The sequence below is a fragment of the Carassius carassius genome, chromosome 7 (genome assembly GCF_963082965.1).
Source record: "Carassius carassius chromosome 7, fCarCar2.1, whole genome shotgun sequence".
NCBI lineage: Eukaryota > Metazoa > Chordata > Actinopteri > Cypriniformes > Cyprinidae > Carassius > Carassius carassius.
Window position 1 is genome coordinate 35,720,749 of NC_081761.1, and position 24,878 is coordinate 35,745,626.

Consider the following 24,878-nt stretch of genomic DNA (forward strand, 5'->3'; position numbering starts at 1 on the left):
TACGGTAAATTTTACCACTTTTACAGTTTTGTAAATGTGTTTACAGTATTTTTTTTTGCCAAAAAGATTTTCTAAAAACTATGGATTTTATATATATATATATATATATATATATATATAGTTTCAAGGACATACAGTGATGTAGAAGTGATTATCAGTAACAGATGGATTTATCTTTTTAGCGCTGCAGCTGATGATAATCATAAGTAATGTAATGATCACCAAGTCTCAAGGACAGTGGTACTGCGCTCCTTCGGGGAACACAAGCAACTGCACAAATTCTAACAGTTATGCGAACTGTCTTGGACAAAATGTCTCCTGCAAGGCCTATTCCTGTGCTCCTCAGAGTCCCGGCTGCTCCTGCATGATCGGATCCTACAACTGTACCAGCGACTGCAGCTATTCAGCTTCTCTAGAAGTCTGTAGTTTCACTGCAGATACTTGGCACTGCCTGAACGGTGTGTACAGCACTGACCCCATCAGCTGCCCTTGTGTTTCATATGCTGTTTTTATTCACATGCATCCTCATGATTTATTCAATTCTTTCCTTCTAGATATGATGAATATTCAAAACAGCATGGAAGTGGTATGTAGGAATGAGTTTATTTTGTTAATCTATAAATGTTAAACAAATTGTTAAACAAATATTATTAAAAAAATTTTTATTATTATTATTAATTATAATTTTTTTCTGCAGACAACTGCAGAAAGCATAGTGAATTTTGTTGACCAGATCGCAAATATGACAGGTCTGATGTCTACAGCAGTAAGTAATGTTTCCAGCCTTTGGCCAGTGTGGGTCATTCTCATTCTCATACTCAAAAAACAACAACAGCAACTATAGAGTTTACTTTTGTCTCTCATAAAAGTTTATATTTCTCTCAAAATACAAATAATTTTAAAATGAAACTATTTTACACAAATTGTACCACTGATGACGCAATTTATGACAGAACACACTGATGAACGACACTTAATCTATTAACATAAAAAAAACAAAAAAAAAAACATTTTCAACATGTTGGAAAATCCTCATATGCACATTTAAACAGGCCTTTAACAGCCCTTCTTATCCTTAATTTTGACCTTGTAACTGCTTTTCTGCATTTTTTTTATTCCTTTTATATTTTTTACCAAAATACAAGATTTTAACATTAATGTAAGCAGTGTTAAAAAAGAATAAAATTTATAATAATCATAATAATAATAATAATCATAATAATAATAATTCTAAAGTCATTCCTCCTAAAATGATTATATTATTGCTTATTTGCATTTTTCAGACCACAATTATTAGACCCTGCACTAATGGTTAACCCTGGTAATCATCATCATCATCATCTTCAGCAATAAATAAGGGGGTTTTCAGGCACATAATATTTTTTAAGTAAAAAACTTCATTTATGTTATAAAAATATTCATTTTATAAGTTCTTTTTTTCTGTCGTTTTTATACATGTTTCTTTACTAGTGGCAGTTAGTTGTTGTATTTTGGGAGTGACCTATATGTTTGATGTTACTATTTTTCTAATGAAATAATTTGCATTCTACAGAAGTATCTCTTTTGGTATTTGATTAGGCGGCAGAAAACTATTTGAAGGTTGTTGATGACACCCAGGAAAAGGTTTTAGATTTGGTCACCGATGAAGATAAAAGTAAACTGGTGTCATTTGGAAACAGTTATATAAATGCCTTTGAGAGCCTGGTGTCTGCACTGGTGACGCCAACAGAAACTCACAACTTGCTGAACATTAGTCTCAATAATACAGGTAAGAGGCACTGTTATTATTTGTGTTTATGACATGTTCTGGGATCAGTCACAATGTGTTAGTCATAGTCAAATAAGTTCTTCTCGAGAAGTATTTGGTTTTCCATTAAAAAAAAATTGTTTTTTCTTTCATAAGCAACTTTCCAAAAGTAAATTTTGCCAGGATGCTGTAGAACACATTTTTGGCTCCCTAAAAAAAAACCTTTAATCAAGGATTGGGTCTCATTCACTAAACATGCATACGAACAAATCTGTGCATGAAACCTGCATATTAACATTTTCACAAACAAATCATGATTACATTTTTTTCTAAATTGAAGAAAAACAGGATCAGCTGAAAGTACACGTATGCAAAAAAAAAATCTGTAAATGTTTTTTTATGGTTTTATGAAGTATTCTTATTTGTTGACAATTTAAAAGTCCCTTTTTTTTAATTGTGAGCCAAAATCATCACAATTAAAGGTGCCAAATACTTAAACTACTTCAGTCTTTGTGCATTTAATTTATTTAATACACACGGTTTACAATTGCAGATGAATTAATGAAATAAATTCACTTTTCAAATTTATTGAGAAGCACCTGTATATTTGGATATTGATACAATTGTAATAATTTTGGCTCTGTAATAATGTAATAAGATGAGTTATTTATTGATAATCTAGTGTTTTCTGAGTCAGTGTCACAAAGATGAAGTTGATCCTGACTTGCCATCTCCTCACTGGACTCGCATTTAGAGAGAAATGCATCTTTACAGATTTTATAATGAAAGAAGTTTTGTTTTCCTTTTTAATTATTTAATTTTAAAGTACTAAATTAAAGCTTTTTATAGATATATTTATCAAGTTTGTGAAGCAAGGAAACCTATTAGCTGAGTTTCAGTTCATTTTTGTGAAATGCTTTTGTTCAAGACCGAGAATTCAGAAAGCGCATCTTGTTTGTTTTCTTTATTTTATAAAAGCACAATGTTTTGTTGATAGTGTGTGTACAAGTGTTGTCACGGTACCAAAATTTCAGTGTTCGGTACCAATACCAGTGAAAATCCACGGTTCTGTAACAATTTCGGTACCAAAGCAAAAAACTAAAATATTCTAAAAATAATAATAATAAATAATAATAATAATAATAATTTTATCACTAAAAATAAAACCAATACCATTCTTTATACTTATTTACAACTATAAAGCACAATACCTTTATGTAAAAATAGACCATTTATTTTTTCTACTTTTATTTTGACACTGGTTTTACTCAGATGAAACGGTAAAAAGCTTGTGAAGTGACTCAGAACATATAGAGATCGCTAACAAATGTGACCAACTGGGCGGCAACGTCATCAGAATGCAAAGAATTATGGGTATGTTTGCCAGTTAACATGAGGCGTTTCTCAATGTCAAGGATACTTCCTTGGCAGGACTGGTCCTTCCAAGTCACTTCCTTCAGAGGCTAGGCGAGACTTCTCTTTAGCATTTGGAGATCTCGTAAATGGACGGGCTAGCAAGTGCACGTAATTGCGTCATTACGCCAGTGAAAAGGTCCGTTTGAATAAAATGAAATGAAAATGAATGAAAATAATGAAAAATTAGAGTGAAAAACAGAATATAATCCTACAAAATGCAGCGGGCTAAAGAAAACATTGTCGGACCATACCACCTAAAACTAAATCCTAATGCAAAGATGAGATATGACGAGAAAATAAAGAGAATCAAAGGACTCAATCCTTACGAGCAGAGCGACTGGTCAAGGTAACACCCTCCAGCCCAAAAGAAGGGCATGTGAAAAGGCTGTGTTGTGGTGCTTTTGCAGACAGCCTGAAGAGCTTGATGACATGTTTGCTTGCGAAAATCAGAACTGTCCTATACAGTGGTTCCATTTAGGCTGCGTGGGACTCAGCAGCGCAGAAGCCAGAGAAGAGTCATGTGTCTGTGACTTATCACCCACAACCTACCTCATACATTTTCAGTTTTTCATCGTTTTTATGGCCTCTTAATAATGTAAATGTATTCATCAAAATGTATTTACATGTTAATGTATTCATCTAAATATATTTACATGTTAAATATGTAAAGAAACTGAAATTAAGTTGGTTGTTACTACTATTTAAGTTATCTAATTGTGTTTGCAACCAAAGAACACTGATTTTTGAACAATTCTTCCTTAATACAGATAAAGGAGGCAGAATTTCATTCAATCTTTGTGTATTTTATTTACAGACATGGCTAAAAAACATTACATGTGAGAAGAGATATTACAAAATCTTTTGAAAAAAAAAAAACATTTACATATTAGATGTGAGCATGGTGTATAATTCTAACATGACGCCTTCACAACAATACTTGGACACATATTGGTCAAAGCACAGCACACAACCACAATTTTATCCAGCAAAGTCTTCAGCTCAGTCTCATGAGTGGTGTGGACAGTGCCCGGTGATGGGGGTGGATTCACAGGACCTTCCATCTCAGGTGCAGGTGTAGTGTCTTACAGTAACAATATAAAGAAATCATGTCATATCACAACCTCTATTCCTAAGGAATCCAGATTAGCTATACACAGGGGGCAACATACACTACCGTTCAAAAGTTTGGGGTCAGTAAGATTTTTATATGTTTTTAAAAGAAGCATCTTCTGCTCACCAAGGCTGCATTTATTTGATAATAATAATAATAATAATAATAATAATAATAATAATAATAATAATAATAATAAAAATGTAATATTGTGAAACATTATGACAATTTAAAATGACTTTACTATTTTAATATATTTTAAACTATTTTATTCTATACTATTTTATTTCTGTAATCAAAGCAGGATCACACTCCAACATTTCATAGGCAGGTTGGCCTGCAAACACAGTCACCAAATAAATTGCAATGTAGCCTAGATATACAACATTTAAAACTGATTAACGTTACGCTTTAGTACATTGGTAACTAAAGCTCATTTTCTAGCCATGTCATGCTAGTTAACAGTTAACATTTACAGAGAGTAATTGTAACTTACCTTTGTGAAAATGCTTTGAACACACCATCATGTGTGGTGGAGTGTTATCGAAGGTAATCTTGGCCTCCTTACCGCTGCTATCCATGCCATTCGTCGCCTTTTTGTCACCTCTGAAACATGGCTTGTACTATTATATTTCAGCGCTGGAAAACGATAAAAGTATATTCCGTTCTTAAGCTTTATGCCACTTCTATCGTGAGAATGACTATTGCAGTTTATGACAGCACATTGAACACTGCGTTTTTCCGTACTTGCAAAGAAGTCTGGCGCCTAATGTTTGTGCTGCGGATTCCCAAAATGCTTTGCGTTCACCACTGGTAATACGTCATGATGACAACATATTAGCGATCTCTGTTCTGGTGATGTTGTTGATGTATTTATGTCCTCATTGAGACGGCAAATGCTGAAATTACTGCAAGCGTCACTCGCTTCAGTCTATGTAGTAAACAAACCCGCACTTTTCTTCCATTCATTCATTCCCACAAAGACGCGCAGAACATGCAGGATTCATATTGCAACCAACTTTTGTGGCTTAACATTTAAAGATAATGGTCCATACGGAGATTTGATTTGATTAATTTATGCTATCTTTGACAAAAAAAGACTGTCCATATTAAAATGTAAGTTTCATTTTCATGACTGGATTTTGAGATTCCGTCTGCGTTTTCTGCTTCGCAGAAATCATAGCGCTGTGTGCGTCAAGAACCGGGTTGAGCGGGTCCTCGGTACCACTGGTACTTAAAGAAACCTGGTACCGTCACATTTTCATTTTTTTAGTACCGACTTGGTACCGAAGTACCGGGTCTTTTGACAACACTAGTGTGTACACACCAAGCTAGAATTTGTTTGTTCTGAAAATGGTCTAAGATCATTACCTTGGATTGTTCTAACAATATGGATAATGTTTTAAGCGGGTTGTTTTATTTTTGTTCCCAGAACATTCTCTCAAAAGATAGGATAACGTTCTCTAATAACACTCAAAAAATATTTATTGATAACATTATTAGAACATTATTCCTTAACATTCTAATTAAGATTCAAGCAGAGGTTTACATGTTGATTTCGTTTAAAAGTAATAGTTTGGTTTGATGTCACCATAACGTTTGTTATGGTAAAAAGGGCAAGAGAACACGGTTTGACAACAGTGACTGTTTGCTGATGATTAAGACATCATCACATATGTGGTCTGTTTACCTGGCTTCACCCAATCTAATATATGGTGATAATTAAGCTTTAAAGTAGATCATTACAAGACTTCCTTTTTTTTCTTTGTAACACCAAATTCAAGATTCAGTGTATGACTCTCAACAATGGTGACATGCTTCATGCTGCAATGTATTCTGGGTACATCATAAAAAACTCATCCATGGCACCCATAATGCATTGCGGCATTAAGCATGTCACCATTATTGAGATTCATACCCTAATTCTTGAGATCTATGTCTGTCTATAAATTTAGTGGTTCATGAATAATAATAATAAAAAGAACAGCCAAAATGCATTTGATAAAAGTCTGCATTTATTAAAACACTTAAAAAAATAGCTTGAAGTGTTTTTCTAAATACAATTCTGTTGTCCCTGTAGTACCCTTAGCGCAATTTGTTTCAGCATGAACATAAACTTTCATATATTTTAGATTAATTGCACACCAACTGAAATATTTCAGGTCTTTTATTGTTTTAATACTGATGATTTTGGCATACAGCTGGTGAAAACCCAAAATTCCTATAAAAAAAAAAAATAGCATATCATGAAAAAGTTCTCTAAACAAGCTATTAACCTAATCATCTGAATCAACTAATTAACTCTAAACACCTGCAAAAGATTCCTGCGGCTTTTAAAAACTCCCACTCTGGTTCATTACTCAAAACCGCAATCATGGGTAACACTACTGACCAGAAGGCCATCATTGACACCCTCAAGCGAGAGGGTAAGACACAGAAAGAAATTTCTGAACGAACAGGCTGTTCCCAGAGTGCTGTATCAAGGCACCTCAGTGGGAAGTCTGTGGGAAGGAAAAAGTGTGGCAAAAAACGCTGCACAACGAGAAGAGGTGACCGGACCCTGAGGAAGATTGTGGAGAAGGACCGATTCCAGACCTTGGGGGACCTGCGGAAGCAGTGGACTGAGTCTGGAGTAGAAACATCCAGAGCCACCGTGCACAGGCGTGTGCAGGAAATGGGCTACAGGTGCCGCATTCCCCAGGTCAAGCCACTTTGGGCTACAGAGAAGCAGCACTGGACTGTTGCTCAGTGGTCCAATTTTGCATGTCATTCGGAAATCAAGGTGCCAGAGTCTGGAGGAAGACTGGGGAGAAGGAAATACCAAAATGCCTGAAGTCCAGTGTCAAGTACCCACAGTCAGTGATGGTCTGGGGTGCCATGTCAGCTGCTTGTGTTGGTCCACTGTGTTTTATCAAGGGCAGGGTCAATGCAGCTAGCTATTAAGAGATTTTGGAGCACTTCATGCTTCTATCTGCTGAAAAGCTTTATGGAGATGAAGATTTTGTTTTTCAGCACGACCTGGCACCTGCTCACAGTGCCAAAACCACTGGTAAATGGTTTACTGACCATGGTATTACTGTGCTCAATTGGCCTGCCAACTCTCCTGACCTGAACCCCATAGAGAATCTGTGGGATATTGTGAAGAGAAAGTTGAGAGACGCAAGACCCAACACTCTGGATGAGCTTAAGGCCGCTATCGAAGCATTCTGGGCCTCCATAACACCTCAGCAGTGCCACAGGCTGATTGCCTCCATGCCACGCCGCATTGAAGCAGTCATTTCTGCAAAAGGATTCCCGACCAAGTATTGAGTGCATAACTGAACATAATTATTTGAAGGTTGACTTTTTTTGTATTAAAAACACTTTTCTTTTATTGGTCGGATGAAATATGCTAATTGTTTGAGATAGGAATTTTGGGTTTTCACGAGCTGTATGCCCAAATCATCAGTATTAAAACAATAAAAGACCTGAAATATTTCAGTTGGTGTGCAATGAATCTAAAATATATGAAAGTTTAATTTTTATCATTACATTATGGAAAATAATGAACTTTATCACAATATGCTAATTTTTTTAGAAGGACCTGTATGTATGTATATATATATGTATAAATTTACAGGAAAACTGTGGCAATGAGAATTAAAAATGTCCCATTCCTATTTGTTTCTCTTAGAAGTGAGAGTTCTTGCAGTTGGTCCAAAGGCATCTGAAAAAATCATTCCTTCAGTCAGTACGGAAAAGGCTGTTATGGAGATTAACATTTTTGAAATTGCAAAGAGCAGCCCTTCAGGTGTGTGGAAAGCATGAATCTGTCTTGAGTGCATATGAAAATAAACACACAAACATTGGCTTTTTGAGAATTTCAGGTTGCTGTTGTGAATGCCCAATTTTATTTTATTTTTTGTCTGAATGACATTAGTTACTTTTTGAAATGATGTAAGTTTTTCACTAGCTTTTGTCTCATGTTGGTCTGTAACTCAGGATCAGCTGCTGTGACTTTCATGAGCTACACAATGATGAAGAATCTACTGAAGCCAGACTTCTTCAACACATCAAATGACACTATTAAAACCATGATGTCCACTGTGATCTCAGCTACTCTTCCCAAAAGCAACTACACTAAACTCACCAAACCAGTCAACTTCACCTTCAGACACATCAGAGTAAGACACTGAAATGTGTTTTTTTACCAAACTAAGAAATAATGAACATCTGAAAACATCTGAACACTTTTAATGTTCTAATATTTCTTGCATCATTGTTCTTCTTTTTTTCAGGAGTTTGATCCCAGTGGTTCTCTGTCCTGTGTTTACTGGAATATCAGCGAGTGGATTGTAGATTGTTGTTCTGTTTTAGAGACCAACAGCAGCTACACTGTGTGTTCATGTGTTCATCTGTCCACATTTGCTCTCATCATGCAAACCAGAGGGCCACAAAAGGTACGAGATCATTTATAGAGGGGATGTCCTGAGCTGATCTCAAGGATCAGAATTGGGGCAGATTAAGCATTTTTTCACTAATCAGTTTTGGGTCTCCTAAACCTGATCTCCTAAATCATTATTTTATGCCAGTAGGTGGCAGTATGTGCCAGTAGATTTCCCAACCGCCATTAAAAGCAAAAACATTGTGTTTGGGCTTCCGTGTTCAGTGTTTTTTACATCAGCAGTCCCATATTCCAACAATGTCTTAATACAGTATGTGCAGATGGTGAGCGTGATTTCAAGTAAAACAAGTTGAAGTTTCTGAAGCTTCCAAACCAAAATCACCAAGCAATGTTACATTGTTTCCAAATTCCAGGAATATAGAAGTATCAGATCAGGAATCGGTATCGGCAGATAATCAATATTCAGTGACCGAATCGGGGCACAAAAAAATCCCTAATTTACATTCCTAATTTATAGTAAATACAGAACAACTGCAGAGATTTAGCACTCAAGTTCTTTGACATGTTTTCTCAGAATTACTCTCAGATGGATCTGTTGAATTTGGTGTGTGTGATCGTGGGACTGGTGTTCTTCACTTTGGCCCTGTTGACCTTTGCCCTTTGTCAGTGGAGCCCTGGAGTGAATAATGTGGCTCGAATCAACATCTGCATCAGTCTTCTGCTGGCTCACCTTCTGTTTCTGCTCACACAGCAGTTCCTGAGCCTCATAGAGCCTCAGCAGGTGAGAATGATGAAGGAGCCCTACAGCTCAGCACAGCATCACTGAGAATCATCATAACCCTTTCTCTTGATCTACAGGTGTTGTGTGCAGTGATCTCAGGCCTTCTGCACTTCCTTTTTCTCTCCGGCTTTGTGTGGATGTTCATTGAAGCTGTGCTGCTCTTCATCTGTGTGAAGAACCTATCACAGATCAGCTCCAAGAAGAGGGAGGTGCTTAGCAGTGGATTCCTGTGTGTGATTGGATATGTGGTTGCTCTGGTTGTGGTGTGTGTGTCTGTTGGTCTGGTCCCTGAAGGCTACGGCAGCAAAGAGTGAGTTCCTATTGAAGCTCATTTGTATAGGAGGATTTAAATTGCCCAGGACAGTTTTGTGCTCTCTGATAATATATATATATATATATATATATATATATCAGAGGTAGTGATGGCAAGATGAAGCCTCATGAAGCATTAAGATTTTCAGCCAAGTGGTTCAAAGGGTTAATTTCTGGAAACTTCATTTGCTCACAATACCACCTGGTGGCCAACGAGTGTAAACCAATCAGATATATTACAGACAGAGGTGTAAAGTCCACGGGTCAGAAAGTAAAATTCCTGCCATATTTTTGTTCCACCCATGAACTCAGCAGCTGATTTCATCAGAGGAGGAACCAAGTAATTTCTTCCAAGTCACAAACAACTCTCATTTTAAATCCCAAGACCTCAAAGAGTTAAAGTCAATGAGATAATTAAGTGAATAATTAAATGATGATTGTGCATTAGTGATGAACACCTGCTGTTATTGAGAATTACAGAGGATCGTATAATTTATTGGTTAAAATGATGCCATCATGGAGATCAGTTTTTGCTTTAGTTAGGCTCTTGACCCTTTTAAAAGTTCAAAGTAACTTGCTTTTAAACACTTCATTACATAGTAAACATTAACACATTGCTTAATTAAAAGCTTGAAATAGCAAGTTAAATTGTCCTTTTTTTCTTCTAAAACATTGGAAGGAATGTCATGAAGGTGTGGTGAAGGCTCTCTTTGGTTTGTTAAATGATGTTCAGCTATTAACTACAAAAAAGTCCTATTAAACAAATATTATTGTAATGCTTAAATATTGGGGGGAAAATTTCATAGGCTCAGGATTTTAGACATGAGCACTTATCATATGATCCTCAACAGTGGTTACAACAATTATTCATGCTACAGTGCATGATGGGAGTTTTTACTATGGTGTTACTAAGCATGCACTTCAGTATGAAGCATTTTGTTGATTGTCGCCATTGTTGAGATTCATATGCTGGGTCATGATGTCTGTGCGTCTTATTAAGATGAGTTTTCAAAAATGTATATTCATTACATTTCAAATTAAATCATTATAACTATTAAACCAACAGTTCATTTGCATGTGGCAGTTCCACAAAGTAGGTTATTTAAAAACTGAACATATGTTAAGAGAAAAAAAATGTTTTGGAAATAATCAGGCTGATGCCTAATAATTATTTCATCATGTAAAACCAGCAAGTAGGAGTTTTCTGCACAGCACTGATCGCACTGCTTTATAACAGCACATGTACTTTTACAGAGAAATATCTAACACAAGAAGCTAAAGGTCAAGAGCCCAACTGAAGCAAACACTGATCTCCATGATGGTGGCATAATTTTAACCAACAAAACATCATCATCTGATCCTCTGTAACGCACAATAATGGCAGGTGTTCATCACTAATGCACAATCATTATTTAATTAGTCACTTAATTATATCATTGACTTTAACTCTTTGAGGACTTGGGATTTGACTTAACTTGTAACTTGGAAGGAATGACTTGGTTCCTCCTCTGGTGAAATCAGCTGCTGAGTTGAATTTTCAATCCATGTAAAACATAAATTTGAACTCCAGTGCTTTTTTAGACACACACAAATGTCAAGAACCAGCATATGAATTTTCACCACATATGAATTTTGTTTAGGATCATATGATAAATAAAGACTAATCAAGAACTTAAAAGTTACTTGCTAGTTCAAAATGTATTTCAACATAGCACAAATGTTTGCTGTGAGACAGTAAAACAATTGATTAGAAGTAAACTTATCAAAACTGCTAATAAAAAAAGGCTCAAGAGCTCAACTGAAGCAAATACTCACCACAATTATGGTGGTAATTTTTTTTCCTTCCAGTTGATTTCATATATATATATATATATATATATATATATATATATATATATATATATATATATATATATATATATATATATATAAACATCTGAAATGGCATTTTTTATTCAGTTATTTGTTTTCCTCTGAACAGGTGCTGGATTAAAGTTGATCAAGGTTTTATCTGGAGTTTTCTGGGTCCTGTTTGTGTCATACTAACAGTAAGTTCTGAATACAAACATTTTCATATGGGCAGTTGAAGCCAAAACATTCATTTAATAATTATTTTTCTTTATCCACAGTTAAACATGATTCTCTTCATTAATATCATCATCACTCTAAACTCAACTCTCAAAAAACTGAATGCTGAGGTTTCACAGATGAAACAAACGAAGTAACAAACAATATGATCAAAACACTATATAAATAAAGAACAAAATATTCAAAGAAGACATTATCTCTCTTTCACTGTTTCTCTGCAGGATTTTGGTGTTTAAAACTCTGGGTCAGTTTGTGGTTCTTGGTTGCCCCTGGATTCTGGGTTTCTTCATTAATGGCAGTGAGGTGCTGGAGATCATCTTCCTGATCTTGAACTCCCAGCAGGGAACCTTCATCTTCCTGATCTACTGTGTCCTCAATAATGAGGTCAGACTTTTTTCCATCCTTCTCTGAAAATAAACAAATCAATCTCCAGTGACAGTACAGTAGTTTCTTTCCTGTTTATTATAAACAAATCTCCATTCTGGTCTTTGAGTTTCAGAGGTCAAATTGATATCACAAAGCAAAAATTCCAGAGTGAAATTAACTCTGCTGGGAGTACATGTGAGACCACACTCCAGAGTGTGGAAGTGTTAAAATAGGAGTGTTAAATTAACACTGAAGCTGAGTTAAAGTTAATGAGATAATTAAGTGATTAATTGAGTGATGATTGACCACTATTGACGAGACCTGATGTTAACATGCAGAATCAACAAAGATAAAAATCACTATTTTTATGTCACCATTATAGTGGTCAGTGTTTGCTTTAGTTGGGTTCTTGAGCCTTACGTTTTTAAAGGCAGATTTAGTTTGGCTGTTACAAATAGTAATGACCAGACAAGAAAAAAATCTAATTATGGGTGTTTGACCTTAATCACCCAACTCAATTAAAGCCTAAACAGATTTGATTGACCTCATTGATTATAACAACCCTGTGATTGTGCAGTACCCGCTAATTAAAGAGATTTCTTGAAAGTTGTTCTGATAATTAAAAAAAAGCTTGTATTAGACACACACATACATCAAAAATTAGTGTAGGAATCTCAACAATGGTGACAAACAGCAAATACAGAAAAACAGAACAACTCTAAACATTAGAAAACAAACTACTAAAAGTAACATAAAAAAACAAAACAAAAATAGATAGTAGGATAGTAGATAGTAAGAATAAAGGAAATTCCTGAAACAATTCAGCTAATAATTTATTCATGCCGCAATGCATCATGGGAGCCATGGATGAATTTTGTTAGGTGGCACCCAGAATGCACTGCAACATGCTTTTTGGATTTTCGCTATTGTTGAGATTGACAGGTTGATTCTTGATGTTTGCATGTCTAACTGAAAGACTCTTTCGAAAGATTTCTGAGCAAACAACTTTTAAGAAATTCCACAGATTATATTGAGAATGCTGGAAATACATTGTTGAAGAATCATAGGGCTGCAATAATCAACAATATAACTTTAACTCAGTAATTCAGGGATAACAATAGACTTTGCTTGTCCATCAGTTTTATAACTCGGTTATAACAGCCAATTAAGACCTGGCGTTAACATTTTAGGGGTCAAGAGCCCAACTAAAGCAAACACTGACCACTATAATGGTGACACCATTAAAATAGTGATTTTCGTCTTTGTTGATTCTGCATGTTAACATCAGGTCTCGTCAATAGTGGTCAATCATCCCTCAATTAATCACTTAATTATCTCATTTACTTTAACTCAGCTTCAGTGTTAATTTAACACTCCTATTTTAACACTTTCACACTCTTGAGTGTGGTCTCACATGTACTCCCAGCAGAGTTAATTTCACTCAGATTTTTTTTGCTGTGCATGAACCCACCTAGAAACTTTTCAGCGGCTAGTTTTATTTTAGTTCCCAGAATGTTCTACTAAAAGTTAGGATAACATTCTCTAAAGACACTCAAAAAATCTCTATGGATAACATTGTTACAACATTATTCTCTAACATTCTAATAAAGCTTCCCATCACATTAGATCTGGACTGACATGGCTCAGAAGTCAAATGTTGGTTGAAGGTGAAAACCCAACCTCTGTTTGGTGTCAAACTCTCGCGTAAATAACTCCAAAAACAGTATTACTAACTGCACTTATTATAAACAAGATTTATTTCTGTCATACATGTAAAAAAGTTCTTATTGAGATTAACAGAGGTGTTGGTTTATTGAAAATAATAGTTTAGTTTGACATCACCATTATGGTGATCAGTACTTAGGCAGTATGAAACTTTTCAGTGTTACAATTCATTTAACTGCTGTAATTATATTTGTTACAGCAAAAGCACTGAGAGTAAAATGTCATCAGGTGATGCTGGTTACTTGCTGCTATTAAAACTTTCCTTAAGTAGTGATCTAATCAACTGGTTTTATCTGGAGCTGATCTGTACTATTAATTTAATATTAGTGACTATAGCAGATGCAATGCATAAGATTCTACAAATTATATCATATTTTGTCTGTTCTTTTTAAATTACATTGTCAATGAACCAGAGAAAGCTTAGACACACAATGACCTCAAGAATTAATGTATGAATCTCAACAATGGTGACATGCATTCTGGGTGCCATGGATGGGTTTATTTGTTTATTTGCTTATTTATTTGGATCCCCATTAGCTTCCACAATGTGGTTGCTAGTCTTCCTTGGGCCCATAAAAGGGTTTTGTATGATGTACCCAGAATACATTGCAGCATGAAGCATGTCACCATTGTTGAGATTCATACACTGAATCTTGATGTTTGTGTGATAAAGAAAGACTCTTTTTTTTTTTTTTTTTTTAAACCTTGAAATAATATGCTTTAAATTCAGTTGGGTCTCAGGCTGTTGAGCTGTTAAGTTGCTTTATTAAATAATATGTAACTAACACCATACATTAGATTGGGTGAAAACAGGTATCCAAACCACATATGTGATGATGTATTAATCATTAGCAAGCAACCAGTGTCATCTAACCACACGTTTTCTTGCAGTTTTTGCCAAAATAAAGATTATAGCAGTTAAAGAACAACACTGACAAGTCAAGGGTCAAATTGTAAACTAAACTAAAACCTACACTTATAACCAGTATGGTGACCAAACCAAACTATTACTTTTAAACAGACATCAACACCAACATCTAAACATCTGCTTAAATTTTAATTAGAATTTTAGGGGATAATGTTCTAATAATGTTATTAATAAACATTTTTAGAATGTTTTTAGAGAACGTTATTCTATCTTTTCAGAGAACGTTCTGGGAACAAAAATAAAACTACCCGCTAACAACATTGTTAGAACAATCCATGGGAATGTTTTTAGAACAAAATAATTCTAGCTGGGAAGTCACTCAGCTCGTCTCATTCTTGTTCAGGTCAGGCTGCAGTACAGGAAGTTTTTCATTTGTCTTTGCGGTGGAGGCAAAAAACTCTGAGGACTACAGCATCATGTTTAGACATTAAAAGTAATGCTGAAATGCCATTAACAGGTGATATTATTCTTACAGTAAAATCAATGTTTAAGATGTTAACTGTAGTTTCAGCTCTTTCCTGCAAATACTTTTGATATTACAGTTCTAAATACTATTAATGCTGAACATTTAAATCCTTTTTAAACACAACCTTTTTCTTAGTGGTGAGAGAAAATAATATTTTTACAGAGAATCCACTAAATGCTTGCCAATTATAAAAACCATCATGAAATATGTTTCATGCATTCATGGTGAAGGAAAATAACATGATTTTAGACTTTATAGTTTAAATTAAATATTTAAATGTGCCTTGCGTCAATTTTTTTTGTGTATTTATCGTCCATAGTTCTGTTTGTGGTTAGAATATTATTTTTTTTATTTTACTTTATATGCCGTAAAGTAAAAATACAGTATATTTTCAGAATGGCGTGTCACAGGTTTTACATGTGTATCTTTGTAAATAAACTATTCAAATAAAGGAACAGCTGATGTGTCAAATTTAAAGTGAATCTGTATTGTCATATGGCTTTTATTTTTGTATTAAAACACATGAATGATGATTGAAATTTGCTTTCACTCAGATTTTCATTATTTTAATTTCTTTTTTTTTTTTGTAAGGCAAGGCAAGGGAAGTTTATTTATATAGCACATTTCATACACAATGGTAATTCAAAGTGCTTTACATAAAAGAAAGTAAAATAATAATGAAGAAAAATAATAACAAGAATAAAACAAGCAATTTTAAAACTTTTAAAATTATTAAAACTGTGCTTATTTAAAATTAGTTTAAAACAGTTAGAAAATGATTTTACATAAAAAGAAATTAAAAAAACAGTGAAAATATATATTGCAATGAGTTCAGACATTGCACAGTGCTCATTCAATAAATGCACAGCTAAACAGATGAGTTTTAAGTCTAGATTTAAATGTGACTAGTGTTTTAGCACATCTGATCTCTTCTGGAAGCTGATTCCAACTGCGGATGGCATAGTAACTAAAGGAGGACTCCCCTTGTTTTGTGTGAACCCTTGGTATTTCTAACTGACTCGATCCTAATGATCTGAGTGGTCTGTGCTTATATTCAGTGAGCATATCTGAAATATATTTCGGTCCTAGGTCATTTAGTGACTTATATACGAGTAAAAGTACTTTAAAATCAATCCTAAATGTAACTGGAAGCCAGTGTAAGGACCTGAGGACTGGTGTGATATGCTCAGATCTTCTGGTTCTGGATGAGCTGCAGCTGTCTAATGGTCTTTTTGGGAAGGCCGGTGAGGAGCCCATTACAATAGTCCATCCTGCTGGTGATGAAGGCATGAACAAGTTTCTCCAAGTCTTGGCTGGAAACAAAAGATCTAATTCTTGCAATGTTTTTTAAATGATAGTATGCTGATTTAGTTACTGCTTTGACATGACTATTGAAACTAAGGTCTGTCTCCAGAATCACACCAAGATTCCTGACTTGATTATTAGTGGTTTGACCCCTAGAGTTAAGGTATGCATTCACCTTGAACACTTCATCTTTGTTTCCAAATGCAATGACTTCAGTTTTTTCCTTGTTTAACTGAAGAAAGTTCTGGCACATCCAACTATTAATTTCATCAATGCATTGGTAGAGGGAGTCAATTGGGCTGTAGTCATTTGGAGATAAGGCTAGGTAAATCTGGGTATCATCAGCATAGCTGTGATAGGCAATTTGGTTCTTTCTCATTATTTGACTTAGTGAAAGCATATACAGGCTAAACAAGAGCGGTGCAAGAATTGACCCTTGTGGGACTCCGCATGTCATGGACGTCCACTTAGACTTATGCTCTCCTAGACTCACATAATAGCCTCTCCCTTCTAAGTATGACCTGAACCATTTGAGTACCATCCCAGAAAGCCCGACCCAGTTTTCCAGTCTCTCTAGTAGTATGTTATGATCGACAGTGTCAAACGCAGCACTGAGATCTAGCAATACCAGCACCGATATTTTGCCAGAGTCACAATTTAAGCGAATATCATTTATTATATTAATGAGTGCTGTCTCTGTGCTGTGATGCGGTCGAAAACCAGATTGAAAATTGTCCAGGTATCCATTTGAGTTTAAGTATTTGTTCAGCTGATTAAAAACGACCTTTTCTATAATTTTACCTATAAAAGGAAGATTAGATATTGGTGTAAAAATTGCTCAAAATGGTGTTATCAAGATTGCTCTTTTTCAGGAGGGGCTTAACAACTGCATTTTTTAAGGAGTTTGGAAATATCCCAGAAAGAAGTGAGGCGTTCACCACTTCTAAAAGATCTGCTTCTAAGCAGGTAAGCACACTTGTGAAAAAAAGATGTGGGAAGTGTGTCAAGACAGCAGGTTGATGATTTTAGGTGCTGCACTATGTCTTCCAGAATTTTGCTATCAATTGCTTCAAAAATAGACATAGTATCTTTTTGATATTGTGGCCTAATCTGTATGACCTCTGCATTACTTGAGGATGTGCTAATCGCCTTCCTGATATTGATGATCTTCTCAGAAAAGAAGGATGCAAACTCATTGCATTTGCTGTCTGATAGCATTTCACTGGGAATCTGACTTGGGGGGTTTGTCAGTCTCTCTAGCTGTGGCTAGTTTCACATTAAAAGCATGAAGGCTGTCTTTGTAGATGCTATAGTGTAAGTTTTGTCTTCCGCCACATCCGCTCTGCTTTTCTGCATTGTCTTTTCATAGTCTGAACTGCTGTTGATCTTCTCCAAACTGATTTCTGTCTGTTTGTTTTCTTACTGATTATTATTGGAGCAATATCATCAATAACATTCTTAACTTTTGAGTTGAATGAATCAAGGAGAGTATCAACAGAGTCTGCAGAAATGCTTGGTGTTAAAGATATAGCCTCCATAAACAGTACACTTGTGTTCTCGTTAATGCATCTCCTTCTGACAGAGACAGATCTAGATTCAGTGGTAGCAGAGATCAAAATATCAAAGAAAATACAGAAGTGATCAGATAGTGCTATGTCCTTAATAACAATGGATGAAATGTTTAGACCCCTACTGATGATTAAGTCTAGAGTGTGTCCACCTTTGTGTGTGGGTCCATGCACATGCTGAGTCAAGTCAAAAGTGTTTAGAACCGTTATCACTTCTTTTGTAGTTTTGTTTTCTGAATTATCTATGTGAATATTAAAATCCCCTGCAATAGCAAAACAGTCAAACTCTGAGGAAATCATTGATAGCATTTCTGTGACCTCTTCAACAAAGGCTGGAGAGTATTTTGGAGGCCTGTAAATAATAATAAACAGAATGCGTGGAGCACCTTTCAGCACAATCCCTAGATATTCAAAATACAAGTACTGACCAAATGACACTTGCTTGCATTGATAGACATCTTTAAATAGAGCATCTACACCCCCACCTCTCTTATCAGTCCTGTAAACACTCATGTAAGTGAAGTTAGGAGGGGCTGCTTCATTAAGGACTGTTGCATTGCAGCTGTCTTCTAGCCATGTTTCGTTTAGAAACATAAAATCCAGATTGTTTGTGGTTATAAAGTCATTGATTAGAAATGATTTATTTTTTAGCGAGCGAATGTTTGAAGATGCTAACTTGATGGCTGTGCTTTGTGTCTTTACATCAATTTTATCACAGTCAGTCTGTGAGGAGGTCTGTGGGCAGGGTTCAGTCGGGATAGTGTCCATGAGTAGTGCTTGTTTTGGCTGTGTGGTGTTATCCGTGTCCTTGTGGGATATGTCAACCACATGATGACTCGGACCCGGTGTGTGTGTGCTGAATGGATTGACACACTCTGCTGAAGGATGACGGAGGGAAAAGTAGATATTGTCCTTAAACACTCTAGCACCAAGTTTGTTTGGGTGGAGGCCATCCGGTTTAAACAATTGTCTATGGCCCCAGAAAAGATTGAAGTTGTCAATGAAATTCACTCCTTTTATATTACAAGATCTTTGTAGCCATGTGTTCAGCCCAAGCAACCGTGAAAACATATTTGTTCCCCTTGCTGGGAGTGGTCCACTGATGAACGACTGAACTTTAAGTCTTCGAAGTGTTTCAAAGAGTTCACTGAAGTCCTTCTTAAGGAGTTCTGACTGCTCTTTCCGAATATCATTCTTCCCCACATGGATGATGATTCGATTTGCAGTCTTGTGCTTCATCAGAATGTTCTGAAGTTCCTTGTTCACATCAGAGACCGTTGCTTGAGGAAGGCAGCATGTTGTTGTAGTCCTGCTACGGATGTTTCTGATAACAGAGTCACCCACTATCAGAGTCCTTGGCTCGGCTGCGCTCTGAGTTGAAAGCCGCTGTCTGCTCGTCCTTGAGCGCCTGTTAGTAGCGGTGTTAGCTGCTGGCTGATTTTCCTTTGGGTCTCGCTCCCTGTTTGTGCCATCGATTATTGTGGCGATCAGTTTTGGCTTGTTCCTCTACACTTGGTATAAACTGTTGAGATTCATAAGATTCATGGGACTCACCGGCTGTATGCTGAGAAGGTCCATGACGACGGTCTACTAAGTGTTCCGTCTGTTTTGGAATTCCAGCAAGTAACTTTGTTTCAAGAATCACAATCCTTTGTAGAAGTTTGCAGCAGTTCGTGCAACAAGTAGATCCAACAGGAGGCATTTTTTCTCTCTTCTGTTTGAATGTAGGCAGTTGTTTTCCCCTCTCTGGAATGTAAGCAGCTGGCAGTGGGAGGCAAAGTTTTCTTTTTGTAGTGTTATTTCAGTCCCAAAGAGTTTTTAGTTTTAGCGTTTGTGCCAGAAAATCGTTTTTTGAGCACTGTGCTGATCTGCTGATGTAGAAATCTTAAAAAAAATCAGAAATAAGAAGCAAAGCGCAGAGCAGTAAGCTAGAACGTCCGAACGGTAGCAAAGCCGGAAGCTAAGACCCTTTTGTACAAAGTTTTGTCTTTACAAAAAGTGAGATATAATAACTGTATCTGTGAACATGTTTAATTCCATGTAAGACTAAATCTACATATAAGTAGACTGATTCTAATTTGAGAGAAATTTCCTGGTTTGAAATATAAAATAATATATTCTGCAATATAAGTGTATTTAAAATATAACTATCACATGTAGTTTTGGTTTCAGTTTGAGTTTCATGGACTTCTATTTTGTTTGTCTTTGTTACCTGTGTCTCATTGGTTGTCATAAATGTTCAGTGATTTCACACACCTGTTCATTACTTGTTCATTCTGTGTCATTCATTGTCTGGTGTTGTCTGTGCCTTGCACAGTGTCGTTGACTCTTGTACGTGGAGATCGCTAATTTATTTTGGTTTAAAAAAAAAGTTACACTACTCAACCTGTCACCATCCATAGCTGGAACCTTACAAAACATCAGACAGTAAGAATAATGGATTATGCAGCAGAATTTCTCACCCTCTCCTGTGAAAGGATTCCTATATTGGATCAAGCTGCTCACTAATGTTTGATCACCTGGCACATATTTTCATAAAAAAACAAAAACAACTTGAACAAAAAGCTGAATTATTATTTTATTTATTTTTTTGGTCAAAGACTCTGAACAAAATCATAGCAGAAATCCTGTACAAAGAGTCCATCAATAGTGGTGACAAGATGAAGCCTCATGAAGCTTTAAGCTTTTCAGCGAAGTGGTTGACAAAAGGGTTAATTTCTGGAGGCTTCATTTACTCACAGTACCACCTAGTGGCCAACGAGTGTAAAACAAGCAGATATATTACAGACAGAGGTGTAATGTCCAGGGATCAAAAAGTAAAAGTCCTGCCATACTTTTGCTCCACCCATGAACTCAGCAGCTGATTTCACCAGAGGAGGAACCAGGTCATTCCTTTCAAGACACAAACTAGTCTAAAGTCAAACCCCAAGTCCTCAAAGAGTATAAGGCAATGAGATAATTAAGAGACTTATTAAATGATGATTGTGGATTAGTGATGAACACCTGCTGTGTTCATCACTAATCCGCTTGAACCTTGAATGACTTTGACTTTGGTCCACTGACCAAAGTTGAACTAGTTGTTAATCTTGTATGGAGAATCGGTGAATGTCTATTTCATACTAACAGAACATGTAAAAATAAAAAAAAAAAATAAAAAAACACAGCGACAAAACTTTGATTCTGGTTCCTCAGTGGATGTCCTTTCAATGTCTGCAAAGATGTTAACTGGACTTAAACTTGCCCAGTGGGTAAATTCTGAAATAAAAGTAAAACATAAAAAAACCCAGAAGTGTAAATTATCTCCATATGTAATTACTAATTACCCTGTCAAAGACTTAATGACTGCTCTGTCAAATCTTTGTCATTAGTATGTGTGCTATTTAATAGCAATCTTTCCTTTGAAAGCCATGTTTCTAGCATTTGCAAAACTGCATTTTTCCATTTCAAAAATATATCTAAATTATGACCTAAACTCTCAATGTCAAATGCAGAAATGTTAATCCATGCGTTTATGACCTCAAGATTAAATTATTGTAAAGCTTTATTGATTGGTTGTTCTTCACGCTTAGTAAACAAATTACAGTTAGTCCAAAAGGCAGCAGCTAGTTCTTACAACCAGGAAGAATTAGCCCAGTTCTGTCAACACTGCAGTGGCTCCCTTTTAAACATCATACAGATTTTAAAATATTGCTAATTACTTATAAACCCTAAATGGTTCAGCATTTCAGTATTTGAACAAGCTCTAATTGCATTAAAGTCCACCATGTCCGATGTGTTCCCGAAACTCTGGCAGTTTGAAAATACCTAGAATATAAAAACCAACTGCAGGTGGCAGATCCTTTTCCTATATAGTCCCCAAACTCTGGAATAATCTACCTAACATTGTTTGGGAGGCTGAAACACTCAGTTTAAATCTGGATTAAAAGACACATCTTTTTTAATTTAGCTAACGCATAACGCACTAACACATTTCTAATATTCAAATCTCTTTTATTTGGGTTGTTAGGCTGCATTAGGTTGTTAGGTTATTAGGCTGCATTAAGTCAACCAGAATAACACCCAACTTGACCTCAACAGTCCTGAATATCAGTGGAGGCAGGGACAACTATATGAGCCCCAGAGAGAGATCCCCAGTGAAAACCTTGTCTCATAGGCTACGTTCACACTGCAGGCTGAAACGACCCAATTCCGATTTTTTTGCCCCTATGCGACCTGTATCTGATCTTTTCATGACAGTCTGAACGACACAGATCCGATCTTTTCAAATGTGACACAGGCCACTTGGGTATGTGGTCCTGAATCCGATACGTATCCGATCTTTTGAAATGCGACCTCCGTCTGAACGGCCAGGCCACATGTATCCGACCCGTACGTCATTGATACGCCACAAATGTCATAATTCTGCTTTTGAAGTAGGCGGGAACGAGAAGATAAACAACAACCATGGCGGACGATGCGGACAAGTTAGCTATCGTACGATAGCATGCACCTGTGGCTAGCCAATACACTCCAACTCCAACGCGTTTCTGCACTGTTATGGGCCACCGCAGAAATGTCTCTTCCCTTGATTAATTGAAGGCGCTCACAAACATAATCGAAGGTGGATCTGGTCATTCGAAAGTTACTGATGAATTCTGTATTAGTGAAGCCACTCACATAAGTATCCCACCACTCCTGGCTGCGACTCCGCACCCACACGTTTCTCTGTACCGACGTTGCTAACACTGCTCCACAAAACGCCATGGCCAAAAACCTTGCTCTCCTCCTCCTTTTTAAATTTCTTCTTAAAACGAGAAGATTGTAATTGTGCTGGCTCCGTTGGGAAAATAACTTTTATGTTGCAAAAATAGCTCCGCTGTTGACTACATTGTTGTTGACATCCATGTTTAACGTTAGCTTTGACTATCCGTGCACACCCCTAATATATATATATATATATGTGTGTGTATGTGCTCTAGTGACGTCGTTGACCGTTGAGTACTCTTCTGCGCATGCGGGTCACTTCTGGGTCATTTCATGTTCACACAGGAGATCACAAAAGGTCGTGTTTAATTGGAAATGTGAACGGCCTTGCAAAAAAATCTAATTTTTAAAAAAAAATCGGAAATTGAGCATTAAGCCCTGCAGTGTGAACGTAGCCCTAGACAGGCATCTTTGACATAATCTGTATTGTTGAAAAAAGCTATATAAATAAAGGTGACTTGACTTCTGTTGTGATGAAGGTAACCTGGAGCGAAGGCATTCTCCAGTGTCTGTGGTAAGGAGGTCACAAGAACATATATATATGTACAAGTTGGTATCAACATTGTCTGATGGTACTTGTTTTTCTACAGTGGAGTTAAGTAAAGAAAAAGTAAAGTGAAGTACCAAAGATAGCGAGGCTGTATTTTTTCCCGGAACTGATGGAGGCAGCACATACGCCTAGAAGTATTTCAGTCCTCAAAAGGTAAAGAAGAAAAACGCCTACACGCACATGGCTGGACAATACTTGAAAGATGGCAACGAGTTCAGTTCTGCCCTGACTCTGTGGCAAGAAAAGTGCTTATCGGTGTACTCATACTAGGCACTAAACAGCTGACCTGCACTCACACTTGTACTAAACGTTCTGGGCCGCAGCATGCTTACATTATGTAAGAGATAATGGAAAAAACCACATTTATCAATATTCTGTGTAATAAATGTATCATTTATGCCATGCAGTGATTTTCATTTACGTATCAAATAATTATTACGCCCGTTTCACACATACTCCGTCTATGGTGCGTATGCAGTCCGTGTGCGTTACGTATGTTGTGCTGAAGCAGCACGGACTCGTGCTTTCACACAGGACGCGTTTGCAGTCCGCTCTGATCCGCGGCTGTTTAAGCCACAAAACACAACATTTGTCCATTATTTTGATATCAAATCATGTAAAAAAAAAAAAAAAAAAAAATCAGAAAGCTTTTTCAGCATTGTGATATTCTTTCATCACAGTACAGTAACAATCTTTCATAGACATATTTAAATTCAAATATAAACAACGTATTACTCATGCATTTGACTGCTAGGTTTTTATAATAAGCTGCTGAAACAAGCTGCAACACATTTAAACACAACATTAGCCTACTTTTCTTGTAAGGATATCACAAACATTTAAAATTAAAACTCACCACTGACAGAAAAAGTCGACTCTTGAGACTTTTGCATTTAAATCTTTATTACACGCAAACCAACGGGTCTTAAATAACTTTGTTTTTCTGCCTCTATAAAAGTGCATATATAATGTTGCCTTGTTTCTCTAAAGTTGCTCCTTTTCTAGTTTTAAATCTATTAAAATCCATGTGTTGCGTGTGAAACACAGTAGGCTTTGATTAGTATACATTTATTGTGAAAATGACTGCATTTCCGTGTCAATCCATGTTAATTTTTACCGTTAACAATGCGCTGTCACTTTAATTCAGCGCCTGCAGCACAGCAAAAATAGACTCGGTACGTAAACGACCGCTGCACTGCTGCAGACACACTGCTCCTGGAACGCACTGACGCACTGACGGACCGCAACCGCGTGCAGTGTGAACGCTGGAATCCATTAACATGGGTGCGTAAAAAATTATGCAATGCATACGCACCGCAGATGGAGTATGTGTGAAACGGGCGTTACGGAGGCATCTGACATCGCAGTGGCGCAAAAAGTGGGTATGC

The 24,878-nt window shown here is 36.3% G+C and overlaps 1 protein-coding gene and 1 long non-coding RNA gene across 3 annotated transcripts; one reads left to right on the forward strand and one right to left on the reverse strand.

Annotated features, from left to right (window-relative positions):
- Positions 1-704: 704 nt before the first annotated feature.
- On the forward strand, positions 705-20,589 carry LOC132144109 (adhesion G protein-coupled receptor E3-like). Of its 2 annotated transcripts, XR_009434319.1 has the most exons (12): positions 705-766; positions 1,579-1,768; positions 7,948-8,064; positions 8,256-8,437; positions 8,552-8,713; positions 9,233-9,439; positions 9,517-9,749; positions 11,733-11,799; positions 11,881-11,972; positions 12,061-12,223; positions 15,202-15,332; positions 20,243-20,589. XR_009434319.1 is itself a non-coding variant. In XM_059554861.1 (11 exons), the coding sequence occupies exons 1-11, from the start codon at positions 743-745 to the stop codon at positions 15,259-15,261; spliced, it is 1,497 nt and encodes a 498-aa protein (XP_059410844.1). In that variant the 5' UTR covers positions 705-742; the 3' UTR covers positions 15,262-15,837. The 2 variants fall into 2 exon arrangements, 1 of the variants encoding a protein (XP_059410844.1); XM_059554861.1 differs by lacking the exon at positions 20,243-20,589 and having other exon boundaries at positions 15,202-15,837.
- Positions 4,023-4,983, reverse strand: LOC132143209 (uncharacterized). Its single transcript, XR_009434220.1, has 2 exons — positions 4,771-4,983; positions 4,023-4,244 (listed from the first exon to the last, which is right to left on the reverse strand). It is a non-coding gene; the product is annotated as an uncharacterized LOC132143209 (long non-coding RNA).
- Positions 20,590-24,878: the final 4,289 nt, after the last annotated feature.

What these genes read in the sequence shown, in the direction of transcription:
- LOC132144109 (XM_059554861.1), top strand. Translation starts at nt 743, where the DNA reads ATGACAGGTCTGATGTCTACAGCA. An exon ending in CATTAGTCTCAATAATACAG is followed by an intron (nt 1,769 to 7,947) that starts GTAAGAGGCACT and finishes TGTTTCTCTTAG; the next exon opens with AAGTGAGAGTTCTTGCAGTT. An exon ending in GAAGGCTACGGCAGCAAAGA is followed by an intron (nt 9,750 to 11,732) that starts GTGAGTTCCTAT and finishes TCCTCTGAACAG; the next exon opens with GTGCTGGATTAAAGTTGATC.